General features: G+C 46.1%; 1 protein-coding gene across 1 annotated transcript; it reads left to right on the top strand.

The window, feature by feature from the left end:
- Nucleotides 1-469: 469 nt before the first annotated feature.
- Nucleotides 470-16,971, top strand: THBS1 (thrombospondin 1). Its single transcript, XM_007103207.3, has 22 exons — nucleotides 470-656; nucleotides 1,231-1,326; nucleotides 1,605-2,164; nucleotides 3,075-3,150; nucleotides 3,439-3,638; nucleotides 3,752-3,874; nucleotides 4,925-5,018; nucleotides 6,446-6,619; nucleotides 6,930-7,106; nucleotides 7,406-7,579; nucleotides 7,817-7,944; nucleotides 8,051-8,203; nucleotides 8,649-8,867; nucleotides 9,380-9,487; nucleotides 10,063-10,222; nucleotides 10,366-10,484; nucleotides 12,099-12,333; nucleotides 12,523-12,750; nucleotides 12,919-13,190; nucleotides 13,603-13,700; nucleotides 13,804-13,943; nucleotides 14,868-16,971. The coding sequence occupies exons 2-22, from the start codon at nucleotides 1,260-1,262 to the stop codon at nucleotides 14,873-14,875; spliced, it is 3,513 nt and encodes a 1,170-aa protein (XP_007103269.2). The 5' UTR covers nucleotides 470-656; nucleotides 1,231-1,259; the 3' UTR covers nucleotides 14,876-16,971.
- The last annotated feature ends 1,080 nt before the right edge of the window (nucleotides 16,972-18,051 follow it).

Below are 18,051 nucleotides of genomic sequence, written 5' to 3'. Positions count from 1 at the left end.
CCCAAGAGGGAACTCCTTCAACAACTGATTTCCTCATGGTCCCATTTACCCCGTCGGGCTCATTTTTTCCCCGTACAAACGGGCTCGTGTCCACCCTTCAGCCATCGCGCAGGCATTCAAGGGAACGGGTTTGCCTGAAAGCCCCCCTAAGGGTCTTGGGTGGGTGTCCAGAGCCCCGTCGGCTCGGGATGCGCACAGAGCGCACGGGGCCGCGCGGCGCCAGAGCCAAAGTGCTGAGCCCATGAGCGCCAAGGCCGCGTGGGCGGGCACCTAATTTTCTGAGAAGTTCCAGTGCTCCTCGGCCCGACCCCCGCCGCCCCCCTTCCCCTTCTAGCTGGAAAGTTGTGCGCCAGGCAGCGGGGGGCGGAGAGAGGAACCCAGACTGGCCCCCTCCTCCCGCTTCCTGCCCGGCGGCCTCCCATTGGCCAGAGGAAACCCCAGGAATGTGAGCGCCTCTTTAAAAGCGAGCGGCTCCTCCGCCTCGCCAGCCAGTGCACTCCGGCCGGCCGCCGAGCGCCCACCCCAGCGAGCTCTCCCCGCGCAGCCTCCGATCCCTCGGCCTCCGGGCATACCGCTCTGCCCGCACTTCTCCAGCGCTCGGTCCCGTTGCTGCGCCTTCGTCGCCGGCCCCGGCCGCTGCACCCGTGTCCACACAGGTAAGGAGTCCCTGGGCGGCCGCCGAGGACCAGTGCTGCCCTGGCCATCCACCTGGAGCTCCCAGGCTTCAGCGCCTCAGGGACCCCGGATCTCATACTTTTCGCCTTCCCCATCCTGTCCCTCCCAGCCGCTGGGGGACTCTTTTCGTGGAAGGGCTCCAGGGCCATCCTCTCCAGCCCTGGGGTACACAAACCAACTCGCCAGGACACCCCAAGATTTTCTTCTCCTCGTCTTCCCTAAACCTTTCTATCAGTCCTCCAGAAAAGAGTTTAGTCTCCCCCCGTGCCCTCCCTGGGCCCCCAAACTATATCTCCTGATGCTGCTGTTTACCCTCAACTTCTTAAGGATAAGCACCCCGCCCCCCGATTGTTGGTCTTGCCCCACAATCTCCTCCCCTCAACTCTCTCGTTTTCTTCCTGCTGCCCTCTCCAAAGTAAGTACTGTTGCCCCTCGTTCCCGCAAACGTGGAGCCAAAGGGGGATCCCCAGGGACCCGGCCCCAAGCCCAGCCAGGTTTTGCCCACCCGCCCTGCTTGGCTGCCTCTGACCCTGGGCTCTGTGCTTCTTGCTGCAGGCTCCCTGCTGGGCACAAACAGCTCCACCATGGGGCTGGCCTGGGGACTCAGTGTCCTGCTCCTGTGGCATGTGTGCGGCTCCAACCGCATTCCAGGTGAGTCTGTATAATACCTTTTGAGGGGGGGAGGGAAGAGGAGGAGGTCCGGTTACCCCAGGTGTGCCTCCCTCCCATGCACTCCTCTCCCAGCTGCTTCTCCCCTGAGCCCTGACCGAACGTAGGGATGCGGGTTCCCTGTGACCCTGGTGTTTATTCAGCTCTTTCGGTGGCTGCCGAGAGCTTTCACCCTGTCCCTCTGCTCCACACCCCAGAGTTGAACCCCACCCCAGGCCCAGCCCAGAGAGCTCACCACGTGTCCTGCTCTTGTCTAATAGAGTCTGGGGGAGACAACAGCGTGTTTGACATCTTTGAACTCACGGGGGCTGCCCGCAAGGGTTCTGGGCGCCGACTGGTGAAGGGTCCTGACCCTTCCAGCCCAGCTTTCCGCATCGAGGATGCCAACCTGATCCCCCCTGTGCCTGACGACAAGTTCCAAGACCTCGTGGATGCTGTGCGGGCGGAGAAAGGTTTCCTCCTCCTGGCCTCCCTGAGGCAAATGAAGAAGACCCGGGGCACGCTGCTGGCCGTGGAGCGGAAGGACCACTCCGGCCAGGTCTTCAGCGTGGTCTCCAATGGCAAGGCGGGCACCCTGGACCTGAGCCTGACCGTGCAGGGGAAGCAGCATGTGGTGTCGGTGGAAGAAGCACTCCTGGCGACCGGCCAGTGGAAGAGCATCACCCTGTTTGTGCAGGAGGACAGGGCCCAGCTGTACATCGACTGTGAAAAGATGGAGAATGCTGAGCTGGACGTTCCCATCCAAAGCATCTTCACCAGGGACTTGGCCAGCGCTGCCAGGCTCCGCATCGCCAAAGGAGGTGTCAATGACAACTTCCAGGTGAGGCCTCTTCAATCCCTGGTCCACGGGGTCGACTGAGAGGTAGCTGATCTGCCAGGAGCGCAATAACAGGAGAGGCAGGGGTTCTAGTACAGGAAATACTGCCTGTGCATTAAAGCAGTGGTTCTCACACTTTAGGGAGCATCAGAATCGCCCAGAGGGCCTGCTATGATGCGCACTGCTGCACCCCACCCCCAGTTTCAGCTTCAGTAGGTCTGGGAAGGGGCCTGATAATTTGCATTTCTAACCAGTTCCAGGGTGAGGTTGGCGCTGGTATTCTGGGGACCAGACTCTGAAAACCACTAAAGGAAACAAGAAATGGTTTTCCTATAACAGCCTGTTCAAAACCTTAAATACTCCTTAGGCTCTTCTCAAGGAAATAACTTATTTCAAATGTGTTCCAGCAATTACAATATTGCTTGAAGTGGGTACTTTTATGAGCAGAATACATACCACTTTGCTATTTGATTCCTCATGGGGATGTAACCGGTCTCAAAGAAAAGACTAAACTAGCGGCTATTTGCTGCTGCAGCTTCTTCCATGCTTAAACGTCTAGATCTTTGTATCTGTGGCTTTGAAACTCCCACATTTAACTCTTTGACACTGGAGAGTGTCATTATATCCTCCCGTCTCAGTATCAGATTCCGTTTCCTGTGTCTCCAAGTAGGCTGATAACTGAATTCTTTGTAAAACACTGAAGACTTGGCACAAGACACAGTTCGGAGTTTTGAAGTTGTCTGGCAGTTCATGTTGGTGTGTTATTTTGACATGGTGATCTTAAAAGGGAGTTCTTTGAAACTTCTAGAACATCTATTGTGTGCTTTTCCTAGCATAAACAGTCTCCCCCACCCACTGACCCCTGCCCCCCACCACCAAGCGTCTACAAATAATGTGTGTCCTCTACCCACAGGGCGTGCTGCAGAATGTGAGATTTGTCTTTGGAACCACACCAGAAGACATCCTCAGGAACAAAGGCTGCTCCAGCTGTAAGTATCCTTCTATTTTTAGGGCATACGGGGAAACTGGGGCAATTCCACCCAAAACAAGTTGAGAAACGTATGCAATGGTGGTTGTGCATAAATTACCCCGGGAACATAGTTAAGAGGTAGATAGAGGTGACCTCCAACAGCACACACACGTATCCCATCCTCCTGCATCCCTCACCCAAAGTGAAATGTCTTCTGTGGCTGGGAACCCTGGGGACTGGCAGGTGAGCTCTTCTGCTTGAAGATCCTCTATAACTTTCCCCATTGTGTTCCTCTGTTCCTTGGCAGCTACCAGTGTCCTTCTCACCCTTGACAACAATGTGGTGAACGGTTCCAGCCCTGCCATCCGCACCAACTACATTGGCCACAAGACAAAGGATCTGCAAGCCATGTGCGGCATCTCCTGTGACGAGCTATCCAACATGGTCCTGGAGCTCAGGGGCCTGCGCACCATCGTGACCACGCTGCAGGACAGCATCCGCAAAGTGGTCAGTGGCCTCCGCCCCCCGCCCGCTAGCACGAGCCCTCGAACGTGTACCACCGATGATGCTGAGGGACTGAAAGTGAGGCTGGACGCTAATGACCTTTCTCCCCCTTTTAGACTGAAGAGAACAAAGAGCTGGTCAATGAGCTGAGGAGGCCCCCGCTCTGCTACCACAACGGGGTCCAGTACAGGAATAGCGAGGAGTGGACGGTGGACAGCTGCACTGAGTGTCGCTGCCAGGTAAGGGGCTCGAGAGACTGGAATACGAATAGATGGTGCATCTGAAGCCACAGTCTCTGGGGAAAGATCCAGATAGCCACACAGGCCCTTTTTATGTTCCATGGCCTGATAACCCAAGTGGTGTCTTTTTCTTAAGATGCAGTTATGACATCTATAAAATCTTTAAATGCCCAAGAGTTTTTCAAAGTCTTAATGATACCCCAGGCTAAGTATCTAAAAGAACATATCTACTTAAACATCTCAGTAACTTACCTGCTTTAGTTCAAGGGCTAAGTGTTGAATGTCAGGTAAGTAAAACCTAGTTGAACTTTCTTCCCCCGCAACCCTAATTCGTATTCAGCTATGACACGGAGATTCTTTTAATACAGTACTGATTGCTGTTCAAGTCACTTAGCCCAACATGTTAGGACAGACCTGTCCACTTAGCTCAGATGGCACTGCCTACAGTGTGTATGTCCTTCTGGATCGCCCCCGCCCACCCTGCAATGCCAGGGGCAGGGGAGTGAAGGGGGTTTACCTGACTCATTGAGCAAAGTCAAGCTGAAATACCAATCACGGATTGCTGGATTTGGGAGTCAAATTTACTAAATTCCCGTTCTTGTCCAATATAATACAAAGCCAGATCTATATATGAGAAAATACGATGCTCATTGATCTTCTTTTCCCCATAAAATATAATTTAAGACTTTTAAAGTCCTGGCTGAGTTTCATGAGTTTGATTTTTAGATGCAGAGTAATAGATCTGACCCATGACGTTCAGTGGTTCCCGCTGGAGAAACTCTTCACGCTGTCCTGTGCATGAGAAAGTGACTAAGTGGCAACTAAGAAAGCTCTCTCCAAGGGGTGGAGTGACAAGTAACTGGCACCAGAACTGTCTCTACAGTACTGGTGGCTGCCAACATGACAGAGGCAGATCTTCTATTAAAATCATTCCACTAGAGCATTTACAGCTCTGACCACGTTTCAACCTGTAATGGAAATGTTTCAATATGTAAACTTCGGCTTGCAATATGCCTAGTAAACCATTTCTCCCTCACTCTTGCCCTGCAGAACTCAGTTACCATCTGCAAAAAAGTGTCCTGCCCAATCATGCCCTGCTCCAATGCCACAGTTCCTGATGGAGAATGCTGCCCGCGGTGTTGGCGTAAGTTCTTAAAACTGCATAATCATGCTTCAGCGACTGGATCAACTGTACATAGTGCTTGAACCCCACCCCCATCTCCATCAGATGTTTTTCATTCAGTTTCTTGCTGCGACATCTGGTTAACTGATGGCCTGTCTGCTGTAGAGAGCCAAAAGTGCCATTATGACTAAACCTGATTACCCCCCTGGATCATAGTACAGGCAATAATCCTTGTATAGCTTATTGAGAATGATTCTATGCTTTGAAGAAAGAAGAGAGGAATCGGTAGCAGTGATAGCTCTAAGTTGACTGCTTTTAGAATTTGACCTTATGGCCTAGAGTCAAGAAAAATCTGCGCACCAAAGAAATGGATGGCTTTGGTGCGAGCGTTGGACTTAATTGGGCCTGAAAGTTCTACCCAGTTTGTAAACAGACATAAGAGACCTGAGACAAAACAGCAGTTTGAGTGTCAGGGCCATAAAAGAAATAGGCACTGTGTTGTTCCACGGTACCCAATCCCTGGCTTTTGTTGCCAGTATGAATTAATCACTTTGCTGAGACAATATAGTAGGTACAAGTCATAAAAATGATTCATCACAACTAAGATAAATAAGACGAGAAAGTAGCACTCACCCTTCACACCCACACCTCCCACACCCCCTGCACCTACACACGCTGATCACAACTCAGAATAACCAGTCCCCTCCAGAGATGTTAGTGATACCGGCACCGTCATAATCATTTGTATATCACTTTCTGTTCAGCATTCACTTCAGGTGTGGGTTAAAGGGAACAAAGCCAGCTGGGGACTGGCAGAGCTCTGAACTTGAATCAGGGATTGCTAGGAAAGCTTCCAGCTGATGGCAAGAGAAAACAAGTTCTCTCTCTTGGTCAGATACAGCTAGACATGACTGTAGTCATCGTGCCTGGGCAGATGATAAACAAACGCACTTTCCTCTTGTGAAAATATGTGCAGAAAAGGTCCCAAATGCTAGGGTGAGAGAAGCAACACACTGACTAACCTCATGACCGAGCTGGAGCCACAGCCAACAGCGGCTCCGCTGCCTTCAAGTTCATCTGCCAAACACATGGTCTCTGGCTCCCCTGAAAGGCAGAAGTGACTCCTATAAGTTGCCTAAAACTCGAGTATTTTTGGAAGCCTGGGACTGGAACTGCCTACCGAAATATCTTAAGTCAGAAAAGGGAAACTCATTTGAAATGCAGACAGGAGGAGAGAGGGAGTGATGAATAGGAACACACACTGGGAAAAGGCTCAGCTGTACCAGCCCAGGCAAAGCATGCAACCGCTCCAAGGCTGTGCACAGAATGACGTGGCATAAACCCCTTGGCCACTGGCCTAACAACTACATTGCCTGTCTTTAGCAGAGCAGTCTAAAGAATAGCTTGTTTTAATGATTGCACGCTAAATGCGCCCATGTCCTCTGCAGCCAGCGATTCTGCAGACGATGGCTGGTCCCCATGGTCTGAGTGGACCTCTTGCTCTGTGACGTGTGGCAACGGAATCCAGCAGCGCGGCCGCTCCTGCGACAGCCTCAACAACAGATGCGAGGGCTCCTCCGTGCAGACCCGGACCTGCCACATTCAGGAGTGTGACAAGAGATGTAAGTATCTTGGCCACTTGGGGATGTGGAGAACTGACCTTTCCTTGTCGTCACCAACAGCAGCTCCATAACATAGAGGTTAAGAGCACAGGTTCTAGCCTCTGGATCTAATCCCAAGTCTCCCCCTTATCTGTGCACCCTTGAGCACAACTTACCCTCTCTGAGGCTCTTTCCTCATCTGCAAATTGGGGGTAAGAATAGTTCTTGATAGCGCTAGTTTGAAGATTTTGTTTAGATAATCCATTTAAAGGCACTAGCACAGAGCTTGGCTCATGAGAAGCACCGTATAACCATCTGGTTTGTCCTTTAGTTAAACAGGATGGCGGCTGGAGCCACTGGTCCCCGTGGTCGTCTTGTTCTGTAACGTGTGGAGACGGTGTGATCACAAGGATCCGGCTGTGCAACTCTCCCAGCCCCCAGATGAATGGGAAGCCATGTGAGGGCGAAGCTCGGGAGACCAAAGCCTGCCAGAAAGATGCCTGCCCCAGTAAGTGCATGCATCACCCGGCAGCAGCTCTGCCCAGCTGGCTGCCTGGCATCTGCAGCTTCCAGCTCGGTGGGTCATGGACAGGGAAAGGTTCCTTCCTAGAGAAACAAATAGAAGCACAGTCCTACACAGCGCAGCAGCTTCTTTTAATGGAAAACAGAACAATTTCAGACTCACCCTCTTCCGGAACATTCTTTCCACGTGTCAGGGTAGCATGAACAAACTCGGGAGAGTCTCCTGTGAAGGTAAGGCGTTTGAAAATCAGCCTTAACTTTGGCCTGTGGTTCATTTTCTTACAGTCAATGGAGGCTGGGGACCCTGGTCGCCATGGGACATCTGTTCCATCACCTGTGGAGGAGGGGTGCAGAAACGTAGTCGGCTCTGCAACAACCCCACACCCCAGTTTGGAGGCAAGGACTGCATTGGTGATGTGACAGAAAACCAGATCTGCAACAAGCAGGACTGTCCCATCGGTAAGCCATGCAGCCCAGGACAAAACCACTGAATGCCATGGTCAGCATTCACAGGGGTTCGGCTTTGAATGGTCCTGAGTGATTTGATTACTCTAAAATGCCAGATGGGCAGCATAATCTCAACAAGCTATCAGTTGTATAGACCCTACAATATTTTACACCCTGGTTTAAGTGTCCAGAATGGCAGTTACTGGGCAGCAGCCGAGACCCACCATTTGCCTGTCTCTCTTGTCTCAGATGGATGCCTGTCCAATCCCTGCTTTGCTGACGTCAAGTGTACCAGCTATCCTGATGGCAGCTGGAAGTGTGGTGCTTGTCCCCCGGGCTACAGCGGAAACGGCATCCTGTGCAAAGATGTTGACGAGGTGAGAAGCTGGGAGTTACCAGACCTAGGAAAGCAGCTCACCTGTCCTAGTCATTTCCTTTGGCAGTGTTCTCTAAACACCAAGCAAACTGCTGTTTCTTCCATAGTGCAAAGAAGTCCCTGATGCCTGCTTCAATCACAACGGAGAGCACAGGTGTGAGAACACAGACCCCGGCTACAACTGCCTGCCCTGCCCGCCACGCTTCACTGGCTCGCAGCCCTTCGGCCGGGGCGTGGAACATGCCACCACCAACAAACAGGTAGAGCAGAGGGGACTAGCAGACGGGAGTGAAGGAGGGGTGTCCTTGACCGAAAGAGCCTTGAAAGGGGAGAACGTCACCTTATACCCTTCACAAGAAACAGGGAAGGGGGTGAGTGGACAACCTAGCTCTTAGACACGGGACTAGAAAACCCACTGTACCTCCAGCAAGGAAAACAGGTCCATCACATCTGACAATGCTGCTCTGGAACAAGTTGTGAGTGGATGGACTTCTAAGTGCCTAGGTGCTGAGCAATTTCAAGGAAAACACGCATAAAGCCATGTTAGCCTGTAACCTGGACATCCCCAGAGGAGGATGGGGAGGACCCACACTCTTCCCATGGAGCTCTGTCTGTTCAGAGACGATGGGGATCTGGGTTCTTGGTCCTGCGGTGTCTGGGGACTCTCAAAGGCTTTGCCTTAATGTCAGGATGTTGTACCCTCAGGTGTGCAAGCCCCGCAACCCCTGCACAGACGGCACACACGACTGCAACAAGAATGCCAAGTGCAACTACCTGAGCCACTACAGTGACCCCATGTACCGCTGCGAGTGCAAGCCCGGCTACGCCGGCAACGGCATCATCTGTGGGGAGGACACAGACCTGGACGGCTGGCCCAACGAGGACCTGGTGTGCGTGGCCAATGCAACTTACCACTGCAAAAAGGTAGCCCCCCCTTTCCTCGCCCACCTCCAGAAAGCCCTTATCAAGGGAACAGGCTGAGGAATTTTAAATGCTTAAAAGTCTGAAAATGAAACTGAAAGATTAAATCATCCAAAGGCAGAGCAGCCCTAATTCTTATTAATATTAAATCACTTGGTGCCAAGAACATGAACGGGGCAGCAGGCCCTGTGGGCAGTTGTGTTCCACAGTCGATTATGTTGTCCAAAAAAATGTTCACTTCTCTACCAAATACCAGCAGAGCATGGCTGTGTTCCCAGCGTGTACAAAGTCTAGAGCGTTTATACAAATTATATGTTATTTATACATATATGTGTGTGTGTGCGTGTGTGTGCATATATCCCCCAAGAAAAGTGTTTTTTTTGTCTTCCCATTAAAAATACGTGCTGTCACAGAGCAGCGTTCAGTTCTGTCTACAGTGTTTGTGTGCACTCTCTGGTGCATGAGCTCAGCAAAAGGCATGCAAACTGCAGCTGTAATGTGTCTTCTCTTTCCAGGATAATTGCCCCAACCTTCCCAACTCAGGGCAGGAAGACTATGACAAGGACGGAATCGGCGATGCCTGTGACGATGATGATGACAATGATAAAATTCCAGATGACAGGGTAAAACACGTTTTCCACTCCTCTTTCAGCTTTTGTATTCAGCAACAGCCTGTAACACCTTAAGATTCAATGAAATTAATGAAATGAAATTCAATGAAATTCAATGAAATCCTGATATCTAGGATCGTCAGAAGTTATTTGTTGTGTTTCAGTAGTTTGAGGACATAGGTGTTGCCAAGAGAATTTTTAAATGAGGGTTTTGTTTTTCATCACAACCTTCCCTTCCCCCAGTTGGAGCAAGAGGTTACAATATGTGAACAAATGACACTTTGCTCCTCAGATTGGTTTCAAATGTCTTCTCTAAGTCACATTAAGATTTTCTTTGAGCGCACTGAGAGCAGTGATGTTGAGTTTCTATTTACATCTCACTGACTCGTAACCAACAGGAATTCATTTTTCATTATGTCCTGGCTTTTAACTTTTGCAGTGACCATTTTACAGAGCATTCGATTAGTATATCCACTAAATAGAAAATAATTGTTGCAGATTTTCACAGTTTTATAAATATTCTGCATGTGGTTTGAGGCTGGCTTCATGGACCACGTTGTAAAATGCTCCGCTTCTTCTCTTTGCAGGACAACTGTCCGTTCCATTACAACCCAGCCCAGTACGACTATGACAGAGACGACGTGGGAGACCGCTGTGACAACTGCCCCTACAACCACAACCCAGACCAGGCTGACACGGACAACAATGGGGAAGGAGACGCCTGCGCGGCAGACATTGATGGGGACGGTAAGGCGCTCCCTGACTCCAGCGGGCCCGAGTGTCTCTCACTTGGCTCTCAACCTTGAGCAGCCCTGGCTGTTAGTGTGCGATTTGGTTGAAACAGCTGAGGCTGGAGATTCCAGCTCTTACCTGTCCCCTGTTCTCTGCAGGAATCCTCAATGAACGGGACAACTGCCAATATGTCTACAACGTGGACCAGAGAGACACTGACATGGATGGGGTTGGAGATCAGTGTGACAACTGCCCCCTGGAACACAATCCAGATCAGGTCGGTGGATTCCTTTCAGAATCTTTCAGTAAAGCGTTAGAATATCCCTTTCTAGGCCTCTAAAAAATAGAGGAGTTAAATAGAGTTCAAACACTTCCATTACCATGGCTCTCAATGCTCTCATAGCCAATTGTAATATTTTCATGTGAACAGTTTGCCTGACATGAGTTCCTCGCAGAGTCTCATAGGTCTTTAGTGTGACAGTCTTGTAATGTCAACCCTGTCTTCTACGAGAAGGTCCACGTGACTTGCTCAGCGGGATCTACCATTGTTAAGATAAATTATACAAAGCAGAAATCTGTGACTGATGACTCTACGGGAATATGAATCATATTTGAAACTAAGAGATGGAAGAAAATATCCCTAAGCACCATACACAACCATTTTCATGGCTAATGATAGAATCTGGCTGCAAGAAATTCAAACTAAAAATAGTTCCCCAAAACTGGAGAAATCCCTCTTTCTTTGTCATTCTTCAAGTGTTTGGCATTGCAAGCAGATAATTCTCCGTAGCACTGCTAGGGAGTGCTGCAAACAGACATCAGCCAGAACAAGCTCCTTTTCTTGTTTCTTTTCTTGTGTAATTGCTCATCATTATTTTCTAGCTGTGAAAGTTAGGAATTGTTCTGAAAACATAGAAACCAGCTTTTGAAAAATGGGAATATTTTTAAAAGATTCAAGAAATGAGAAGTCCAGCTGAGCTCCTAATGTTTGTTCGTTTGAGCTCCTACAAAACAAAAAGCAACAGGATGAATCTCTTTGGGGACATAATGGGAAAGCATGAATGATCTGGGATAGCTTTCCTGATCAAATGGCATTGGGGGTCATCTATTTTGAGTTTGGATCTTACTATAAATTAAACCTCAATGCCGTTTAACCTCCCTGGATGAGTTTTTGGTTCTTCAGATAATAATAAAGTTTATAACAATTAATGAATCATGTAAAAATCTTAATGGCAAAGAGCATAAATACTGGCAAGAAAAATTTCAACTTGTGTATAAATAATCCCTAAGCATCCCATATATACTGAATAATGTAAAATAGTATTCTGAGAAATACAGTTTTGAAAAAATTTAGAATTCTGACTACCTGAGCCAAAAGTTGACAACCATTATGGACTAGAGATATAAAACCAAATACCTAAAAAAGAAGAAAATAATTGATCCCACCATATGGATTACCAAGTATGTATAAAAAGCAGTGCCATGTTGCCATGATTTAATGACGTGAGTAGACGGTGACGTGTCAACAATTTCCTAATTGAAAACGTAAATGGAAAATAACAAATTGTACTCAAAGAATTTCATTTATCATTAAAATATAAGCAGTTAACATGGCATTCCATCCTTGGGGATTAGATAATGCTTTCTATTTAATTTTATTTAGACAGTTTTCTATTTAAAAAAAAACACAAATATCCCTATTAAAACTGTCATATGAAAACAAGGGTCAAGAAGAAAAACATTTAAAATCTGTTAATATGACTAGCTTTTGGCAGTGGCATACAGACGTCAAACCTCACTGGCTGAATCAAACACTGGAGAACCTTCCATAAGTTCTCTTTAGCATCAATGATTCATACTCCAATTGACCCTCTGTTTCTGTCTCTTTCAGCTCGACTCTGATTCGGACCGCATTGGAGATACCTGTGACAACAATCAGGACATTGATGAAGACGGCCACCAGAACAACCTGGACAACTGTCCCTACGTGCCCAACGCCAACCAGGCCGACCACGACAAGGACGGCAAGGGCGATGCCTGCGACCATGACGATGACAATGACGGCATTCCTGATGACAGGGACAACTGCAGGCTTGTGCCCAATCCTGACCAGAAGGATTCTGATGGTGAGTCACTGGAGCCACTTTTTAAGAGAGTCACTGAAACCATGGCTGTCTGGCTTCAGGAAATAAAAACAAAGCTGAATGCATTTAAGGATGAAGAGACCAAATGTCAGCTTTGAGAAGACAGTGAATTTCTAGCACCAGTCACGGTTATTTCAGAATTTCACTGAACTCTTGCCTTTTTGGCCTCAGGTGATGGTCGAGGTGATGCTTGCAAAGATGATTTTGACCAGGACAACGTGCCAGACATCGATGACATCTGTCCCGAAAACGTTGATATCAGTGAGACCGATTTCCGCCGATTCCAGATGATTCCTCTAGATCCCAAAGGGACATCCCAAAATGACCCTAACTGGGTTGTACGCCATCAGGGTAAAGAACTCGTCCAGACTGTCAACTGTGATCCTGGACTTGCTGTAGGTGAGTAGTGAGTTCTTCTAACGAAAGGCCGATGCATAGAGTGGAAAGAAGCAAATATAAAAGCTGGCAGTTGTGTGTGTCCCCGTGGGTGCTAAAAATGCCTAGGAATGTAACAGAGAACCTCCTGAAGGCTGTAGGTTTTAACCTGGGTCTGGCCCCCTCTTCCAGGTTATGATGAGTTTAACGCTGTGGACTTCAGCGGCACCTTCTTCATCAACACCGAAAGGGATGATGACTATGCCGGATTTGTCTTTGGCTACCAGTCCAGCAGCCGCTTCTACGTTGTGATGTGGAAGCAAGTCACTCAGTCCTACTGGGACACCAACCCCACAAGGGCTCAGGGATACTCCGGCCTTTCTGTGAAGGTCGTGAACTCCACCACGGGGCCTGGCGAGCACCTGCGGAATGCGCTGTGGCACACAGGAAACACCCCTGGCCAGGTGAGACCACCACCCTGCAGAAGGGGGAGAGGCACTAGACCAGCATAAGGGACGCTGTGCTTTGGCCAAGCCTCCCAACAGGGAATCTTAGATGTCACGTTCCCCGCATCACCAACTGCAGCGTTAAGTTCTGCTTTGAAAAAACATCCTAGGGTCTGAGAGGGGAGCCCACTTCAAATCCAAAGGCAGTTTTAGCCTCTTCAAACAAACAAATAAAAATTTCTCTTCCCTCTGCTTTATATGTACACGCAAGGCTACACACATCTAATGAAAAAGACCTTCGGAAAAAAATCCTACATTGCAGCCCTCTGATTTAGGTCAACTCTGTACCTTTCAAGCACCGTTTCTCATGGAATGAAATATAAATCTCATAATGAGGCTGTTTCAACCTTTTCGTTTCCTTTTCCTCCAGGTACGCACGCTGTGGCATGACCCTCGTCACATAGGCTGGAAAGATTTCACCGCCTACAGATGGCGTCTGAGCCACAGGCCAAAGACGGGTTTCATTAGGTAAGATTGCTCTGATTAAATTTCACTTAAGTCACACTGACGGGCGAGAAGGAGAGGACCAAAAAGCAAGGGTGTCACTAACGCGACTTCCTTTTTCCTGCAGAGTGGTGATGTATGAAGGGAAGAAAATCATGGCCGACTCAGGACCCATCTATGACAAAACCTATGCTGGCGGTAGGCTAGGGTTGTTCGTCTTCTCTCAAGAAATGGTGTTCTTCTCTGACCTGAAATATGAATGCAGAGGTAGGAGCAAAATGAGAGTGAATATACAGTTGACATCCCTAGTTCAGACCAATACCAAGAATGCCAATCATGGGAGAGGCTGATTTAAAGGCTATTTTAGAGAAAGGGTTATTTATATTTTGCTGTTGAAGGCATATGATAAAAAATGAAATAGTGCCTATGAACTGCAGCTTATGAAGTCCTGAGTCCTTGTGAACCATTTTAATTTAGCAATCTCTGTCCTCTTCATAGCCAGAGCAAAGTAAACTGCAGACAAGCTCCTGTACAGTTCAGACCCCAACAATAATACCTAAAACTTTTTTAAATTTTACATTTCCATGTCTTGCACACCACTTAGTTTTATTCATGCCACTATGGCCCAGGTTGTCTTTCAGAACCTTTCCCTCTTGGAAAGGAAGGGAAAGGAGTATTGCCTTCATATTGGCATGTTAAATTAATTTTCACTACTAACCTTTGCTCTCTTTTTCTCCATTCTTTTTCATTTAGTGGTTACTTAAGCTCTCACTGAGTCTAGCACTGGGTCTCCTACAAAACAGGTGCTTAATAAACGTTTACTGGGCCAAGGCTTGGAGCCAACAAGATGAAGCACAGTAAAAAAATATGGTTGCTGTTACTCAATATTTAAATTATGGTGTAATCTTTGAGTCTGAAGTTTTAAAATAAAACTCCCTAGAGTTTTAAAACTGAAAGACTTAGAAAGCACAGCATAAGTTCTAGAAGGTTATGCAGTGTCAATCTCCTAGCAACCATGTTCCAACACACTAACGTGTAATTATATAAGCTGACAATCTTAAAATATGCTTTTGACATTAAAAAAGTAGAGCTATGCCTAGGTTGTTAACGTATCAAGGGGATATTAAGATGACACTGCCTTGATGCATTAGTTTGTTTATGTATTTATGTGTTTGTCTATTTATTTAACAGATTCCTAATCATCAAACTGTTGATGAAAAGACTGATCATAACCATTGCTGGTATTGCACCTTCTGGAACCATGGGCTTAAGAAAACCCCCAGGATCGCTCCTCCCTGCCTGCCTTTGCTCTCTGCTTGCATCAGTGTGGACTCTTAGAACATGTGACTTGCCTCAAGAAAATGCAATTTTCCAAATCAGACTCAGCATTCAGCCTCTGAATGAGAAGAATCTTCCAAGGATATAAACAATGACTTTGGTTGGCTTTTGAAAAAGCAAAAGCATCCACTTGCTTCAGTTGGAAGGTGCCTGTCCCACTCTGCTTTTGTCAGGGCAGAGGGCGATTGTGAGGCCAGCTCTGAGCAGTGGACTCCAAAGCGTTTTCAGGCGTGTGAGAGAAGGGAGGACTCACTAGAATTGACAGACAAAACCAGCCCTGACCTACTCCCTCGGGAATGGGGGGGGCGGGGCCGAAGCCCTAAGGGGAGGGCGCATACCCAAGAGACGACTGTATGAAGAAAACATGGAGGGACTGTTACATTTTCGGTACTAAATCATTTTCAGGGGAAAGACTGTTGATGGATTTCATGATGCTGACCCATGTTAGCTGACTGACCCACGTAAATAGGCACTTAAATAGAAGCAGGGAAGGAAGGAAAAGACTGGCTTGTGGACTTCCTCCCGGATTTCCACCCCTTACACATCACCCGTAGCAACCAGAACAGGGAGTCAGAACTAAACCAGCACAAGGCAGTGCTGGCTGCCACCGCCTGGTTATATTGAAATTGTCAGTTGTATTCCAGACGTAGCTTGTGCAGATGTAGCAGGGAAATAAGAAAACCTACCATCTCAGTGAGCACTGGGCTACCTCCCAAGGGAAAGGTAGCCGTGCTTGTATTTTTATGGTTAGAAAGGCACAAAATTATCAACTAAGACATTCCTTTTCTCGCTTTTTTCCTGAATATCATGGAGTTTTCCAATTTTCTCTTTTGGACTGTAGTTTGGTGTTTGTTTTTTTTTTACAAACATTTTACAATGTAAAATATTTATTTTTTACTTATACTGGAGGATCTGTCTGAAAGACTATTCATGGAACAGGAAGAAGCGTAAGCATATCATCTTTGCTACAAGTCTTCATGACTGTAAGATTGTAAATACAGATTATTTATTAACTCTGTTCTACCTGGAATCTAGGTTTCATATGGAAAGTGTTTGAGAGCTGGTAGTTGAGATTGATCAGCAAAACTTTCATAGGAATGGCACAAGGAAATCAGCACAGGAAGCTGCTCTTCATTTTGTGCTTAGACTGAATGATTTGGGATTCTTCTTTTTTCCTTTATTTTTTCAAGTGGAATTATTTGGTTGTCCATTTGCAAGTGTTTTTAGTTTGCAAAGAAAGCCAGGAGGGCTTTAATACTGTTTTGCTCCATCCCTTGTGCCTATTTCCAGGGAGATGAAAAGCATCTACATTTATTATTTTTGCCTTTTTCCAAAAGAAAAAAATGACAAAGGTGAAACTTGTATACAAATATTACCTCATTTGTTGTGTGACTGAGTAAAGAATTTTTGGATCAAGCAGAAAAGAGTTTAAGTGTCTAACAAACTTAAAGCTACTGTAGTACCTAAAAAAAAAAAAAAAAAGTCAATGTTGTACATAGTATAAAAATTCTTCGCAGAAAAGTATTCCCAATAAGGAAATAGCATTGAAATGTTAAATACATTTTCTGAAAGTTGTGTTTTTCTATCATCTTGTATACCATTGCTTTATTTTTATAAATTATTTTCTCATTGCCATTGGAATAGATATCTCAGATTGTGTAGATATGCTATTTAAATAATTTATCAGGAAATACTGCCTGTAGAGTTAGTATTTCTATTTTTATAAAATGTTTGCACACTGAATTGAAGAATTGTTCATTTTTCTTTTTGTTTTGTTGATTTGTTTTTTGCTTGTTACCCTCCTCCCTGTTTTTACTATTTGCCAATACTTTTCTAGGAATGTGCTTTTTTTGTACACATTTTTATCCATTTTACATTCTAAAGCAGTGTAAGTTGTATATTACTGTTTCTTATGTACAAGGAACAACAATAAATCATATGGAAATTTATATTTATACTTACTGTATCCATGTTTATTTGTTTTCTGGCTTTATGTTATGAGGTATGGGTAAATTCCATCCTCAAAACAATAGAGTATATACAAAAAGAAATCACAGTAAGTAACAGGAACATTCATATTTCCTATACGATTTAGGAAGACTGAGTTGCTTAGATGACATACTTGCTGGATTTGTGGAATAGAAGAACAAAACAACAAATTAACCTGTCATATTAAAAACACAGCAATGAGAAATGTCCCCCACTAAGATGTGGGACCCAAAAGGATACTAGTTCATATTTTACCAATGTCACTAAATGTCATTTATTGAATCCTTTTCAAAGTCCAGTTCTGTTTCTAAAAACAATGAAAAAGGAAAACAGGAGTGAAGCACATAGAATTCACAGCTACATCTTCTGAGCCATGAATGAGGGCACTGGGTGGGCAACACCATTGCACATTGTGGAGAAGCTTTAGAAACGTTAATGGAGGAAGAAGAACTGTCCTCGAAAAGTTGGGTCAAACTCTACAGGTAACACTTTGGAGAACGACTATACCTTTGGTCAAAAACAGATGACTACAGAGACAGGTCGAATTTGGAAGAAATCCTAAAAATATATATACATATAAAAAATCAAATTATTTTGTGAAGAGAAGGCCAATGCCTTACAATAAGCAGAACTTAAGTTTCAGGTGGGCTAACCATGAATGTAGAATACTAGCCAATTTTTAGTTTTAATAAGAACAGGTAGAATAAAAAAATTTATGAGTAGGTTAAAGGTCTCGCTTTGAGATCCATTAAAACACAAAGGACTGGCTGAGTGAGACAGCCTTTTTTTCCCTTGTTGATCTTTCTCTCTCATTCTAGAAACATCTATCTAGGGTAGCATAGTCATATATAAGTATAAATTGCCAAATCATTTTATGGTATCCAGGTGAAGAGTAAGGAACTAGAAGGTGTTGGTAATGGTTATAAAATTTGGAAAACTGATTTGAAAGAAATAATTCTTTGAAACATGACATTCACTCTCAGAGCAGCTCAACGTGTGAAGTCTTGGGAGAGAATTCTAATTCACTTTTAAGTAACAGAACAAAAGT

Source organism: Physeter macrocephalus, chromosome 11 (genome assembly GCF_002837175.3).
Source record: "Physeter macrocephalus isolate SW-GA chromosome 11, ASM283717v5, whole genome shotgun sequence".
In the NCBI taxonomy this organism is placed as follows: Eukaryota; Metazoa; Chordata; class Mammalia; order Artiodactyla; family Physeteridae; genus Physeter; species Physeter macrocephalus.
Note: the sequence above shows the minus strand (reverse complement) of the source record. Positions and strands in the feature narration are given on the sequence as shown.